The 16,950-nt window shown below is 31.7% G+C and overlaps 1 protein-coding gene across 3 annotated transcripts in view; it reads right to left on the reverse strand.

Moving 5' to 3' along the window:
- Nucleotides 1-16,611, reverse strand: part of LOC134683404 (tetratricopeptide repeat protein 17-like) — a 46,850-nt gene extending 30,239 nt beyond the window's left edge. For all 3 annotated transcript variants that reach the window (XM_063542687.1, XM_063542686.1, XM_063542685.1), the window contains exons 1-11: nt 16,475-16,611; nt 13,283-13,427; nt 12,394-12,508; nt 6,788-6,899; nt 5,497-5,613; nt 4,732-4,841; nt 3,987-4,134; nt 2,954-3,093; nt 2,310-2,476; nt 978-1,111; nt 535-567 (exon numbers count right to left, since the gene is read on the reverse strand). In XM_063542687.1, coding sequence (XP_063398757.1) covers nt 535-567; nt 978-1,111; nt 2,310-2,476; nt 2,954-3,093; nt 3,987-4,134; nt 4,732-4,841; nt 5,497-5,613; nt 6,788-6,899; nt 12,394-12,508; nt 13,283-13,427; nt 16,475-16,585 — 1,332 coding nt within the window. In that variant the 5' untranslated portion in view covers nt 16,586-16,611. The remainder of the gene's footprint in view (nt 1-534; nt 568-977; nt 1,112-2,309; nt 2,477-2,953; nt 3,094-3,986; nt 4,135-4,731; nt 4,842-5,496; nt 5,614-6,787; nt 6,900-12,393; nt 12,509-13,282; nt 13,428-16,474) is intronic.
- Between the last annotated feature and the right edge of the window lie 339 nt (nt 16,612-16,950).

Here is a 16,950-nt window from a genome sequence, read left to right on the forward strand (position 1 = left end):
CATATATACAATCAGTTATATGTTTGTTTTCTTAAAACTTTTGAAATATATATCTATATATGATAGGAAAAGAAGATTTTTCAAGTCAAAAAGGAGCAAATATAGCAAAAAATTGAGAACAGGAAATTTGAATGTGACAAAGAGACAGCAATCCAACCAAAAAGCAGAAAAAAACCAAGTCCACAAATGGGTCTTAAACCTAGCAAAAACACCACAGCCAATGGTGGGTTTTAGTTAGCCCCCAAATAATAATGTATACTAGTTCTGAGAAAATGGATGGCATGTTACAATAACATTTCATAATCACAGAAAGAATTTAAGAAATATACGGTTTTTTTTAAATTGATTATGTTATAATAAATATATATTGAATGTTTAACATATATGAAGACTTAGTTGTCTTGCAGTCAGATAACTTGATGTTTTCATCCAGAGTTGTCCTAAATTATAATGACCATCCAAGCATAAATCTGATATAACACAAGAAAATAATATATTTGAGTTCTTCAAGCAGGGAATATAGGTCATATTTACCCAAATGTCTAAAAGAGGAGCTGAAAAGTGATACTAGAAAAAGAGTAAAAAATGTTTTGTACAAAATATTTAAATTACAACACTTAGGTTGAAAGTAGGTTACAGTGATCCAACACAATATGCACAAATAGAATGCAGTAGTTAATTCTTTACATAGTTCATAAAGTAACCTTTTTTACTTATTATACTCAGCAACTCCCAAAAATTGATTGTTCCTTTTCCACATAAATTAAACTCTAGTTTTTAGGGAAATTCAACATTTCAGCATTTCAACCACTCAGCCCTACCACTTTAAATCTTGTTCAGCGGAATGGCAAAAGATTGATAAAACAAAATACAGTTCACAAAAGGTGTTTAACTCTACTATAAATAACTGTATCCTGCAAAGCAAACACTAACATGTCCATCAAGCAACATCCTTATTCAAAGCATTTAATACAAACCTGATTTTTTTCCTCTTTTTTGGAATCGTCAAAGAAAGGGGCAAAATCTAATTCTACCGTGGAGGTATCTTTCTTCCCCCATGTACACATTAGTACCTGTTTACCATCTCTGTCAACCATCCGACAGTATTCTCCTGAAAAATGTAGTTAAAATTGAAAATCAGATGCCTTAAAAAAAGATGAGCAACACAACAGGTGCCAAATGTGGAAAAAGATCTGCTTACCCTCAAGGAGCACCAGATTTTTGGTGAGGTTCATAAAAAAATAAACTGTTATCACAGAGATATGTCTTGCCTTTTTGTAATTTTGATTATGCAGATGTTGAAATCCAAATAGCATTACTCTAACATCTTACACAAGTTATGCAAATATTCAAAGTCAATGAATCATGACGGAGTTATATGGCCAAACAATCTCCATGTAAATGAAATGTGCCAATGCTAATACAACTGCATACCAAATACCATTGACTTATTATAAGTCGTTCCCAAATCTAAATACAAACATTAACTTGTAAACTATGTAAAAATTTCAAAGTCAATGAACCATGAAGAGGGGGTGGGGCTATATAATCTCCATGGAAACAATACTTGCAAAAGCCAATAAATTTGCATAACAAATATCAAATTGACTAACATAAACAGTTCATCTTAAACTGATCTAATCACAAACTAATACATGTAAACTAGGATAAGTTTCAAAGTCATTAGACTGTGACTGAGAGGCAAGGCCAAATATTCTCCATGGAAATGAGATGTGCCAAAGCTTATACAACTGAATACCAATGAACATTGGCCTACCACTAATGGTTCCCCTTGAACTAGCCTAATCACAAACTAATACATGATAACTTAGAAAAAATTCAAAGTCAATAGACCATGACCAAGGAGCGGAGCCAAATTATCTCCATGGAAACGAGATATGCCAATGCTTATACAACTGCATATCAAATATCATTCACCTAACACTAGTGGTTCCCCATAAACTGACCTAATCACACAAACTATTACATGTAAAAGAAGCAAATGTTTTGAAGTCAATAGACCATGACTGAGGGGGCAGAGCCAAATAATCTTCATGGAAATGAGATGTTCCAATGCTTATACAAATGCATACCAAATATTGTTGACCTACCACTTGCCATTCACCATAAACTAGACCTAATCACAAACTTTTTAGTGTGGTTTATTGAATTATCCAATATTTTGGGTAACCATCATTAATCAATATATTTTTTTTTTGACTCATTTATGTATTTTGTAAAAAAAAAAGTATCAATCTACACATGCATTTGTTCATGAACTATTTAAAAATCTATGATTTAACTTATACCTATCTCCACTGCTGACTCCCTAAGTTTCATGTTCTCATAAGAGATATGTTGGTCTAACTTAACATCATTGGTAACCTGTTCAGATATTAGCTTCTCAGTCTGACTCTGGAATATATCATGTTTTCTCTGGTATTCTTTTAAATCATTCAGTGTTTGCTGCAATGATCTGAAAACAGATAAAATTATTTCATTACATGATTCAAAGAAGCAGAGAATGGAAGAGCAAAGAGGGTCCATTATTAGCAGATGAAAACTGTATAAATGTATATGTACCTGTATGTGTGATAAGAAGTTCTAGCACATATAACCATCTATCACTCAATCAGTATTTATATTGATATTATATTGACAGACAGAACTGCTAAATAGTAATTAATGAATAAAAGTTTCCCATGTGTAAACTCTGCCTTCAATGCTCCCCTTAGTTTTACTGGTGTATATTTCTTAGGGTTATTTGAAGATATCAATAGATTAAACTGTAGGGCCTTTCATTTTCATCTAGTTTAAATTATTGAACCTCTTAAGCTTCCTCTAGTTTCCTGTGATAAAACTCTTAAGTTTTGGCTAGTAACCCATGCATTCTAACTCTGAAATTTTCAATAGTTTCCCCTATGTTGATCCTCTAATCTTCCTCGTAGTTTACCTGTGTTGAGCCTCTAAAGCTTCCTCTAGCTTTGCATGACACAAAACAGCATGTTTTCTTTTAGCTGCAGCATCAAAATCTGGTTGTATTCTCAGGGTATTCTCAAAACATATTATGGATTTATTGTATTCTGCTAATACCTGAAACAAAACAGATGTTTTAAAAGGTAGAACTTTTTCAGTATCTCTTTCTTCATCTATAATTGTCATTCCAGTTAACTAAAGTCACAATAAGTTAATTCCAGCACTCTAAATTTATAAGATCAGGAGAGAGGGTAAAATTGACCAGCACTAGATTCTCTTTTGCTTTGTTGAGGCTGTTCAAATTTACTCCAGGATTGATGTTTAAGCTCTTATCACCATATCATGTTTAAACTTTGATATAAATGACATGTTGTAGGGTGTAAACAAGCGTCTTAACATTTAGTTGAAGCATAGTAAATCAACAGTACAGAAACAACAAATTCTTAAAAAAAAAAAACATAAATAAAGGGACATAACTCAACATCTATGAAAGTCAGTAAAATCTAAATCTTTATTAATCTTTGTTTCAGAGCATTTGATTGTGGCAAAGTAAATTAGAGTGTGGAAACAGCAAATTCAGTAATATTTTTCCATTTTATAAAGTAACATAACTCAAAAATTGTTAAAGTGATGCCATCCAAGTATGAATTTGATATGTTTATTGGCATGGTGTATTAGTTTTCTTATATTTGATCAAGACATACTGAAGTTAAAAGAACAGAAGCTTATTTCAGAACATTTGTACAGATGTACTATAAGGGTAAACCTTAAAGTTCTCTGTCGCAAGGGGGGGGGGGGATGAAAATAATTGTTTCTCAAACCTCAAAATTTAGAAGCCATACAAATAAATAAATCCACAGCATTTGGATTTTAAATTAAACACCATACCTATTTTTCCATTCAAAAATTGGAAACTAAAGAATCATAGAGCATGCTGGGGTCTTCATTGTAAGAATAAATCTATGATCCCCAGCTACATTTCTAATAATCATTCAATATCATTAACTTACAGCATAAATATTTCCCAGAGTAAAGTGATTGACATTAAGTTCTTTAGAGACGTCCAGGGCAGCATGTACAACAACAGCAGCCTCATTGGAATATCTGGCTCGATGGAGAATGTTGGCTAAACTTATCAAGGCAACATCTTTCTGATACCTGGAACAAAATTGATAAAAAATGTTAAAAAAAAGTATGCAAGAATAAAATATATCTGCTTGTATAAATACGCTTCATTTTACTTATCAAATTCATTTTCCCCTTCATTTGAACTAGTTAGTTAAAACTAACTTGTAAATGTAATACAAGTATTTGGAAACTCTGTCAACAATTTTGTATTTTTAATTGACTGCTTTAAAACAAATGAAGCTGGTGATATATGTGTTTTAATACATTTTTGGACTAAAAATACATTTATATATAAGAGTTGGTGACCCTGACTACTAAAAACATATTTTTAGTTGTGATTATTAATTGGAATATAAGGATAACTAATACTAAAAGTTCATTTGTTTGGTTGGAGTTCTTTTAAAAGGAATATTGGTGTTCCAGTTCCAAGAAATTACACATTGTAGTTTCAATTATGTGTTGAATTGACACAATTTACAATTTAGAATTACTTATTCATAATGGAGAAATGACTCAAATTAGAATTACAGCTCTAAGGTTACATTTGGTGATCATGTTTAATTTTTCAACAAGTGAGATGAATTAGGACTTGAGTGGATATATATCTTTTTTATTCAAAGAACAAACCTTGGTGAAAAATGTAAAGCTCTCCTGACACATTCTATAGCATGATACGGATCTCCTTTAATTCTCCAGTAAAACGCTGCCATATTATATAATATCCATGATGTCCGATTCTGAAGAAGAAAATATGATAATTGTTTAACCCAAGATGTCCTATTCTGAAATTGAAAATATGATTTTTGTTGAATCAAGATGCCCTATTTTAAAAATTTTAATATTATTTATTCATTGTTTATAGATCCATGGAAAGAATAAATTTCAAAGACTGACAGGTAAAATTTACAGAAATGTAAAATCTGTAACCAGCTATTTGAAAAATTAAAATAAAAAATTACATCAACTTGGTAAAAAGAGAAAATCAATGATGAACGAAAAGAAAATAACAAAAATACAGAACTCTGAGGAAAATTCAAAATAGAAAGTCCATTAGTAAATGGCAAAATCAAAGGTATATACACATCAGACGAATGGACAACTGTCACACTTACAACTAGCACAAGTATTTTCTTATTTAAAAAATGGTGGATCAAACCTGGCTCAATAGCTAGCCAAACCTCTCACTTTTGTGACAGTCACATACAATTCCATTATATTGACAATGATGTATTAAAACACTAGATAATGCTTTTGACAATCTGAAACAGTATAGTGATGGATGAGAAAAACACTATTTTCCCTATTTGCACAATTGCCCATATAAAGCATAAGCCTTGTAGATCAAAAATTGTATTTATCTTTAAAACTTATGATATGTGACCTAGTCCCAACCTTTTGCAAAGCCTCATATATTCTGTGACCATATTCATCAACACTGTCTTGGTATGTAATAGCATTTTTCAGTCCAAGTTCAGGAGTTCCTTGCAATGTCTCTCTGTCTTTCATACCCTACAAATGTACAAAATATACACACACAAAATAAATATCATGTACGAAAAGTATAAAACACAATATGTTTTATTCTATAAAATACATTATTTTACTTGGTGAGATCCTAGGTTTCCTTCTCAAATTAACACTTGTCACCAAAGAGTATAATGCCATTACAAAAACAAGAATTTTCTTGGCTGCATGTTATAACAGTGTACAAATCTACTTTTTTCAGTTTTCCTGAGGGGAACATAAAAAACCTTTAAAGCAGCAAGACTTTGAATAAAAGCATCTGACCATTAATAGGGGAGAATGCATATACTAACATAACAACATGAGCAATTCCACCCAGGAATTTTTGAAAAAGTAAAACCTTATATTGAAAAATAGTTTCATAACAATAAATTATTTGTAAGATTTCATAAAAGATTATATCAACCCAGCAATATGTGACTGGGTATATTTAAAAAATGTAAAAAAAATCAATATGATTATCGTTCATTTATAAAACAAATATATATGCAATTTTAAAAGTACATTGTTACAAGCTTCCAATATGTATATGGAAATACAAAATAACATATATATTTATGTGTATAACTAAAATCTGATATAAATAATTATGTTTAAAAGTATTTAATATCAAACCAAAATTCTATGTTCAAGAAAAATATACCAACCAAGGGAATAATATAACACGGGAATTCCATGGTGCAAATATTAATAAAATTCATAACATTTTGAAATTGAATAAAACAAACAGATTCATAAAATTTCTAATGCAAAAATAAAAGAAGACGAAAATGTAATATCGTATATTGAATTGGGATGTATAAATACAGTTACTTCTATGCTAATTCTTTTATATTTCAAAATTCACAAACCAAGATTGAAAGCTTAAGGGGAAGAGTAAATAATTGTAAATGTTAGTGCACTCACAATGCAATCTTCCATGAAATTTTATGTTTCCGATTGGTATAGCTCTACGAATAAAGTTAATCTGCACTGATTTTCAAACTTTCATGTATCTGAGACATGACTGATATAAACCTCTGATATAAATTTAACAGACTAGATGTCTTTTGTGTCAATGACAATAGGTTGTTGTCTAATGGTAGGCTATCTCCCATTTTCTTATTTTCAAATTACACAAACATTTTACAGTATCTATATAAACTTTGTATTATGTTACCTCAAGGTGTTCAAAGGCATGAAAACTGTATTCCAGTTCTGAGAACAGCCTACAATCTGGTTGGTGTAAATTATCTCTTGGTGTTATACTCAAATCTATATGTTCCTCTGGTCTGAAAAAGAATAAAATAAATTGAAAGCTTGAAGATAAGAAATAAATGGGAAAAGTATCCATTGGACACAGATGATGCCCCCACTTGCATTCAACGTTATGTTGATACATAACTCAAAAATGGTAAAAGCGACGCTACCCAAATTCAAACTTGATTTGAGTTTTGTGATAAACCTCTTTGTGCATAAGATTTTAAAATCAAAGCGCGATAGCGCTGTAAAGGCAGTTAATTACAGGTTGTGTGTATTTCTAGTCCAGTTATATCATTATCTTCCATAGAACAGAGGTGGTTTGTAGAATTAAAGTTTTAGAGTTCTTTTGTACCTTAGTTCACCTATATCTATAGTCTACTGTTTACAGTATATTTTCTGTGCCTCGCCATGGAATGCATTTTTAGCCATGGCCTTGTCAGTTTGCTTTAAATTTATGAGTTTGACTGTCCCTTTGGTGTCTTTCGTCCCTCTTCTTTAGACATATAAGAACTTTTCCTTTTCAATATAAATAGACTATTTTTAATTATTGATTGTATACGCATATTCTATGACTCCCATAAAAAAATAGTTCACAAAGATTGACTAGTCTCTGTACTGTGTGTATAGCAAGAACATCAAGTATTAGTAACATAATGGTAAATGTACATAGTAACATGTCAACTTTTTTGATGACCATACCTGCCAACTGTCAGTATTTGCAGAGTATTTCCCCCATCGAGCTCGAGGCTCCCAAATGGAAATTTTGTAAGAGCAATTTTGTCGACTATTTAAAGAAAACAATTAATTCAACAATGGCTATAAGCTTGTTAATGCAAGAAGAAGCCAAAAACCACATTAGAATATATTTGAAGGGAATCCATGACAATCGCCCCATTAGCAAATAGCCCCACTTTTTCACTAACTTGGAAAAAGATGTTATCCCATTGAATATAAGTTCAATTCCTTATATTGCATTATGATACAATTAACAGGTTTCTTTTCAATTGTTATGCAAATAACTAAGCTTCAAAACTTACATTTATTCTTCAGTATATATCAATAATAGTAATTAAATTAATTTTCGGTTTGTTTGTATTCTGTGTAGATTAGTTTTCATTAAAGTGGTGCGAGTTTTTATTTTTAATTATATATATATATATATTAATCTAAAAATTACCGTTTTTTTATAAGTAGGGCGAGTTGGCAGGAGTAATATTAAACAGGGTTCTCGCTAAGGCAAGTCCATGAGTCCTGGACTCAACAAAATCTGTCTGGACTCACCATTTTCAAAACTGGTGAGTCCACAAATACATGAATATTGAAATATTTTGTATAAACTGAACACAGTTACCATGACTCACCGTGGCCAAAAATGACCGAATAAACTGAACACAGTTACCATGACTCACCGTGGCCAAAAATGACCAGTCCCTGGACTCGCCTTCAAAAATCCTTAGCGAGAACCCTGATTTAAAATGATTTAACCAATTTCACATGTGGAGCGAGTTGGCAGGAGTAATATTAAACATGATTTAACCAATTTCACATGTGGGGTGATTTGATAAATCAGTTTGTGGTGTTTTTTTAAAAAGTGGGCCGATTAGCCAGTGGGGCGACTTGTCCTGCTTCCATTTGAAGGCCCCCTTGAAGGTTTTGTATGACTATATGAACCATCTTTCACGTAAAACCCCCATGTGCATTTTGAAAAGTTGGCAGATATGTTTCTAACTCCAGGCAAAATCTACCGGTATGAATGAAAAAGAAGTTTTCAATTAAGGCTCTGTGGCCATATAACAGCTGTCTCATTAGCATTTTAACCACTTCCCATATTTGCAATTAAAACAATAGAAGAAAATTATTCAACGCAAAAACAAAACTTACTTGTAAATATGAAATTCTCTTTACGGTATGAGTTTTTCTCCTTGTTTGAGATTGTACAGTAGTACCTGTAACTGCATATACCTATTTCTTATTCACTTTTGCTTGATAAACTCACTATAATATCATATACATTGTACCACATCTCCTTATTTTTATATGCATTCCAATAACATGAACAATTGTAATTCAATTCTATATACCAAAGCAAAATGAACTGCACCACTTTCATTCTCTAGTATGCATCTTTTGGCAAAATACAAGACTTTGTTCTTAGATGACACAATTATATAATATATATTTATTGATAAAAAAAAAAAAAATTTAGTATACAACTCTTTAACGGTATAAGAAAAAGCACAGCTGTGTCATAAATTGTGAAATCTGTGCTGAAAACATAGACATTGATGGTATTTGAGTAATTCCATATGTGAAGCTCAACATTAGCTCGTCAGTTGGTGGTGGACAGTTATAGTTCCTTTCTGCAGGCTAGGATGAATGACTTTTCAGGAAAACCAATTTCACAAATCAAAACTTTCCTCTAGTATGTCTAGATTTCTCCTACAATATTCATCCAGTTTAGTTCTTTTGTTTTAATTGGACACCGTCCTGATTTTTAATTTTGCAAACCATTCAGTCTCTTGCTTGCAAATGGTGCATGAAAATAGGATGGGTATGGCAGTAGCCAAGTCTCTTTAAAGTGGGTTTGTGCCCTGAAAAAAAGTTTTATAACTTAAGTTTAATTGAAACTTGTGCAACACATATACCTAAATAACTATATTACATAGAAGAGAGCATCATTTGTGTCAATGTTTTGTTCCTGTTTACATTGTCATTGATATTTTTTCAGAAAGCCTGAGGCATAGCTCATGAATTCCTGTCATTAGACATTACATCCTAAATTAACATAATTACTGCTAGAATGATTATCAGTATGATATACGTACACTATCATTGTACAGCCCAAGTCTTCAGTATATATATTGTTGCATTCATTCACTTCTGTGTTCAGTCGTTCAAAAATTTCTAAACATCAACAAATGAACTTTAATAACAACAAGAAAACACTAGCATGACTAGAAAAGATACGTACATACAACCCGTGTTTAAGTGTATTTGAAAGAGAAATAAATCTGGTTAAACGATGTAAAAAGGAGAAATATATCTGGTAAAAAAGGAAAAATTGTAGATATTGCATTACGATGCGTTCTACCTAATAACGTGGATATGTTTACATATTTAGACTTGACCCAGTATGTCACCGCCGTCGTTTAAACACTTGACTACAGTCGTGTGTAAGCTAGACAATAAAAAGCTTAAGCCTGTACTATTTGTGTGAAGTAAATGTGTTTGTTCTGTACATTTATATTGTTTTACCTGATAGCAAGAACGTATATCTATCCGTTTCCTTCTCAATTCACTTTGTCAAATTCTTCGAGCTTCTTCAAAACATACGTATTACTGCGCCGGAAGTGAAAAAAATATGAGAAATCCTCGTAAAATAATGCTATTTTCAATTTTGTGGAATCCATTTTGTTATATTAATTATACAAAGATAAAAAAAGTTACGATTAATTATGAATTTGCATATAATTATACGGAACGTTTATGGACTATTTTTTAAGTCGGTCATTTTGGCGGTAAATCATATACACATACACACGTAGATTGGCTGGTACCCGATTGTAATGTTACACATCAAATATATCAAATAGCTAATACCCGGAACGTAGTACCGGGAACCAGGATAATACGTAGATAACATACATAACTAATACCGAAATTGAAAACGCTTTACGGTTTCTCGTTCATAAACCGAATTCCGCTTTGAATTATAGAAGATGCAATATTAATCATGTTCAGTCGACTTTTCATTGTTATATCAACGTCTGAACTAATTAAAGAATCTTTAGATGTCGGATAACACTTGAAATTGACCCGACCTCTTTCCACACGGAATATACAAATAATGATAGTTTGTAGTCAGGTTGACTGCTTATAATGCAAAATACACACTTATAACAAGATCTATAAAACGAACAATACACACTGATCGTTTCTTTAGTCCCCAATGTAAATGAAAGAAACAATAACCATATCATACCATAAAAAGAAGAGGAGAAATTCGAACATTTCCGGATCTATTTCTGGCCAAAAGACCCCCAGCATGGATTGCGTATGAAAAGATGAACCTCATGACTTAAAAGTCAGGCCTTAAAGCACTGCCTTTAAAAATGGAATGTAGAGCTAAAAACAGTGTAAGATTATGATTGTAGCCTTTGCTTGTTTGTTTGGTTTCTAAGTATTTATAAAGTGTTCTCTCCAGTTTTGAAATTGCACCATTAAAGCATAGCGAAAGTTCAACAATACATGATGAACATAATTTGTGTCCTGTATTGTTGTATCACAATGTCTTTTCAAAACTGTGAAATACTATGCATGTCCCAATAGTTTCAAATTTGATAAAGTCCCTTCTGTTTTAGATTATAAAATATAGTGACCAGGTGCTTAAGGTTGGTAAAAAAAATGTTCAGCAAATGAAGGCATAAAAGCAATGTACTATTAGAATAAATGCATATTGGCTAGTTATATTTTTTATATGTTCTGGTATTCTAGTATTTTTTTATACAAATGATACATCTATGATCTTGTGCATTTCAAGATTTTTAAGACTTAAGAAAATCTAATCCCATTCAATTTAAATATACAGATATAGATGAATGCTAATATAATCAACGTCTATAAACATAAAAAAAATTACATGTAGATGAGAACAAGATGTGACCAAAAACAATCATAAGAGAAACATTTAAAATAGGATTGGTATGATTTATTCAAGTAACATGTTGCAATTCATGTACTGTGGATTCATTAATATTCCTTGTCTACCACTTTTCATAGATTATCGAAAGGGTGTAAATGAACCACAAATTCAAATGTTCAACAAGGTATAATTTTTCTATAAGCTTGTGTGCAGTTTTTTGGCACAACTAAAAAACTAAATACATGTATCCATGAAATTGATATTTCCTCTCAACACATGAAAATAAATGATTTTATGTCATTTCGCAGAATAACAACTTCAGCTTTTCGGTCTCTATTTATAAAATGTTTGAGTCTTTGGTTTAACCTGGCCAGGGATAAAGAAGAAATCCTCCCTCAATTGCTTGTCCAACCCTTTTTTGGTGCAATTAGTAAAAAAAAAAAAAGCAACGCTGTCCTGTTATCCATCTGTACTTAAAAACTTGCTTAACATATTATGGACTCTACAACACAGCCATGTATGCAACCCCTACTATATCCATCTTATGACTTCTATTACCTTATTATATGACCTGTTGTAGTACTTTATTCTTTAAACCTAATTCCTTTATTCTTGTATAACCTTATTCCCGAATTCTTTGACTCAATTTACCTTATTCTCTTATCAGAAGCAGATTTTTGGGGGTCGGGGCAGGCAAGGGTGCCCCCAACCCCCTTTTAATGAGAACATTTTGTTGATTAAATAGGGAATTACTGAAGCATGACTGGAGAGGGCCCTCTGTTAGACAGTCAGTTGGCCCCATTTATGAAAATTTTTGGATCCATCACTGATTATTCAATGACTTGTGTTACCTTATTTTATGACTCTATTACTTGTATTACCTTATTCCTTTATTTTCTAATGGTAGTACTGTACTGATGTATAAATCAAACTCTGGCAATGGTTTCCCAGCAGCCACACAGTCTATATCTGTTTTGTAAAATCTTTGTTCAAGACCTACAAAAAAGTACATCAGTTGTCATAATTCAAATGAACACAAAAAATAATAGGACTTGAAAATATCTTCATGATCTTAGAGGGATACAATCTGAGGTTTTCTAATAAGACTGAAATTTCCTTTTAAACGTAGTATACCTACATGTTTTCCCGTTTCAATGGTTTTACACTAGTAATTTTGGGGCCCTTAATAGCTAGTTGTTCGTTGTGAGCCAAGACTGCGTGTTGAAGGCCATATATTGACCTATAATGGTTTACTTTTTTAAAATTATTATTTGGATGGAGAGTTGTCTCATTGGCACTCACACCACATCTTCCTATATCTATGTACATATAATGTCTGTGAACTGTATCTTTGAAGTCAATGTGTTGATCACACGACGTCTTTTTTTGCTGTTTCTGGAATGGTGTCTCATTGATATCTTAAAGACAAAATGAAAGATTTGATTTATATTGTATAAATATTTGTACATCAATTAGCTTGTTAGTTTTCTTGTTTGAATATATTGTTTTACAAAAAAAATGTCAATACAGCGCTTTTTTTGTCATAGCTGACTATGCGGTATGGGTTTTGCTCATTGTTGAAGGCTGTAAGGTGACCTATAGTTTCTAATTTTTGTGAAATTTGGTTGCTTGTGGACAGTTGTCTCATTGGCAATCATACCACATCATGTTACATCTTCTTTTTTATATATAATTTCCTAAATAATTTTTATATTTTATTTTAATATAGTTCTACAATTTTGTTAAAGATGATTTCCTAATCTAACAAACCTGTATCCCTATCTTCATTTTTATCTATTTCTTCTTTCCTTTGTAATAACTCTCTTTTAAGCTGTAGTATTGTCCCTCCTCTGTCTTCTTGTTTCATAAAAGCTACAAGGTCATAAGGTCGTCGCAAATTAAAGACGGTGTCCAACTAAAAACAGGAAAAAATAAACAAACATTAAACTGCTGCCGGATAACTATATATATTACGTTTATATATTTATGTGACTTTCCTGAAAATCTGAGATTCATAATACCAATGCATATTGAAATCCTCTTTGTTAAAGGATTATTTTTCACTAGAGGCTCAAAGGAGTTTATCTGATAAATATATATATATATATATAAACAGAGAACTCACTCTTTCACAAAAAATATTCAGTTAATTGTCCCCTGTAATCATATATAATGAGTCCTTTCCTGAATTTTGGTAGTCCCATTACAAAAGCAAGGGTCCCATTCTGAATTTCTTTTGCTTTACGATGTTTTAGTTTATTGTGTTTTGTCAGATATTAAAAATCCTCTGGTGTTAATATGGTTAAAATAATAAATTTCTGTTTGTAAACAGTTAGTTTATAAATATGACCTTACCAATGATATAATTGGTATCAGAAGTGATGCCCTCACTGTCCCTCAGTGACGAAACATTCATCACTTCTGTGTCTACATGGTTTGGGTTTTTTCATTACTGAAAGCTGTAAGGTCAACTTTAATTGCTTATATTATTCAAATCATTTGAACTCTATTGGATAGTTCACCTCATGAATGTTTTCTCTTAGAAAATCTTGACTGTCTAGTGATAACAGTACATGTATTAGAACTACTTAGACCACTTGGCCACCTAAGCCCTTATGTAAGTCCAAATCATTATGACTCTTGAAATATATATAGGAAGATGTGGTGTGAGTGCCAATGAGACAACTCTCCATCCAAATAACAATTTAAAAAGTAAACCATTATAAGTTAAAGTACGGCCTTCAACACGGAGCCTTGGCTCACACTTGAAAGGCTATTTTATCTTTTTAAATTTGTCGCCTTACTGCAACAGTAAACATGGTAAAAAAATAAAATAGCCTTTTGTGACATCATTATTTGGACTACGTTAATCCTGATAAGGAGTGTACATGGGTGCCACTGTACCCTTGCAGCTTTCGAGGGGTTACTTGGATATCTGAGGCATTTACCAGTACATACATACGGTATCGGGAACGTTGGCCCTGAGTTCATTCGCCCAGAGAGTCCGTTCGCCCTACTAAAAAATATTTATTTTCAGGGCATTGAATTTGAATAAACTATTCAGATATTTCTATAGTATATATTCTTGAAATTTATGAAAACAGGGAAATATTTAAAAGTTTATGGCGTGTTTAGGATCGTTAATTGTTCAATGACAAAATAATTCAGATCACTGATTATTGTGATACTTGTCTTTTGATAAATTATTAATAAAAATTTGTAAGGGTTCCGCGGAAACCAGTGTCTCGCCTACTTTTGCTGTAAATTGTGGGCTCAACAACAATGAGGAAAAAAATCAATACAAATTCTCTTGATACCATCTTATGATTGTAAGAAGCTTATGTCTAAGTTTGGTAAAAATCTAGGAAAATTAATAAATCTAATGAATGTTTTGAAAACTTTAACTGCCAACTGTATGTAATGTAAACTTAAAGAAAATCTAAGTCCATTTAAAAATCAAATACAGAAAAAATAGAGTTATCTTTTTACAAAATTTACTTCTGGATACTATTTTATGATCATAAATAAGCTTCTGTCCAAGTTTGGTACACACCCAGGATAGTTTAAGAAAGTTATTAAAATTTTTAAAACTTTAACCACAGATTGAATGTAATGATTCCACGCAGAAAAACTAAGTCTATTTAAAAGTAAAATACAGAAAAAAATAGAGTTATCTTTTTACAAAATTTACTTCTGGATACTATTTTATGATCATAAATAAGCTTCTGTCCAAGTTTGGTACACACCCAGGATAGTTTAAGAAAGTTATTAAAATTTTTAAAACTTTAACCACAGATTGAATGTATTAAATGTTTCCCCGCAGAAAAACTAAGTCCATTTAAAAGTAAAATATGGAAAAATGGAATTTTATTTTTACAAAATTTACTTCTGGGTACTATCTTATGATCATGAACAAGCTTCTATCCAAGTTTGGAAGAAATCCAGTATAGTTTAAGAAAGTTATTAAAATTTCAAAAACTTTAACCACAGAGTGAATATTTGTTGACGCCGCCGACGACGGAATGTAGGATCGCTTAGTCTCGCTTTTTCGACTAAAGTCAAAAGCTCGACAAAAATCAAACGTTTTGTTTTGATAAAATATTCAGCTTGAAACACAATGATGTACGAACTGTTAATCATGAAACGGATTTACAAGTTCATTTATCATTATACCATTGTATACTCGATACTAGTCTCATACTGCATACATTCATGATTGACTGAATGAAATTAGTTTGTTAACAAATATCAATAAAGAGAAATATGATTGTATACCAGACAGTATTCTACTCTGTAAATCAAAGGGAAAATGACAAAATGATTACGGTAATATAAATATTCTGTCATTTTTTTTTTTAAACTTTAGCATATTTTGTTCAAAAACTTAAAATTATGCGACTGGACAACAAATAGAAAGAAAAAAAAAATCTAGGCGAATGGACCCTGGGCGAACAGGTATCAGAACAAACAGGTAGTATGGCGAACGCAAATCAGGGCGAACGGACACGGAGTCCATACATACATACTACATGTACTACATATCCATTGATATCATACATTGTTTGTAACTAAGATATTCTTTACAGCATGCAGATGTAGAGTTTATTCTACACTGTGTTCATCGAATGAACTGAATTCCTTAACCCCAAATTCCCAAAATGAAATCTGACCACAAAATTCAAGAAGTAGAAATCTGAAACTTTTAGCTACATGTACCGTACCTGTAAATGTCATAAAAGGCTTTTAACAAGTTATTTTTAGCTTAGGAGTGAATAGAATTGTCTGTAGAGCACATATTTTATAAACTCGTCAACATCAGTGTATAGCAACATGATGTAAGGTTAAATTCAACACAAGCTTCGAACGTTTAGCTAAGTGCAATGTCCAAGTTTCGTGTTTGTTTTAGATGTCTGTAAATGATTGGAGTAAGCTGAAAGATGTCTGGTCGGTATTCTAAATTACCTGAGCCTGGACTCTTCCATTTTCAGTGACAACCCAGTGCGAGGACCCATCAGAGAGATGTAAACAGCGAACGACTGCCAGCAAAATCACCAAAACATTGGCAGCCACCATATTTTAATAACATGAATATTCATTAGCGGAAGTTGATACTAAAAACCTAAACAAACCCACGTGGCATTAATCTGTTTGATGCAGAACCGATCGATTATCCGTCAGGAAATCTATCAGTAATTTATGTATTAAAATAAATTGTTTCATTTTTCCAGGAACTTCCCGATGATTTTTCTGTACAAATCCTTGGAAACACTAAATTCCTTCTTTTTTTCTTTTTCTCTCAGTTCCAATGAATGATCAATATGCTAATGTCTTTAATCTGTGAACATTATATATCTTTATATTTGTGTCTCTGCTTAAATCAATATTATTTCAAAATTTATTTTAATTGACTGTGTCAATATATGTCACTCATAGATTAG

The sequence above is a fragment of the Mytilus trossulus genome, chromosome 9 (assembly GCF_036588685.1).
Source record: "Mytilus trossulus isolate FHL-02 chromosome 9, PNRI_Mtr1.1.1.hap1, whole genome shotgun sequence".
NCBI classification, from domain to species: Eukaryota; Metazoa; Mollusca; class Bivalvia; order Mytilida; family Mytilidae; genus Mytilus; species Mytilus trossulus.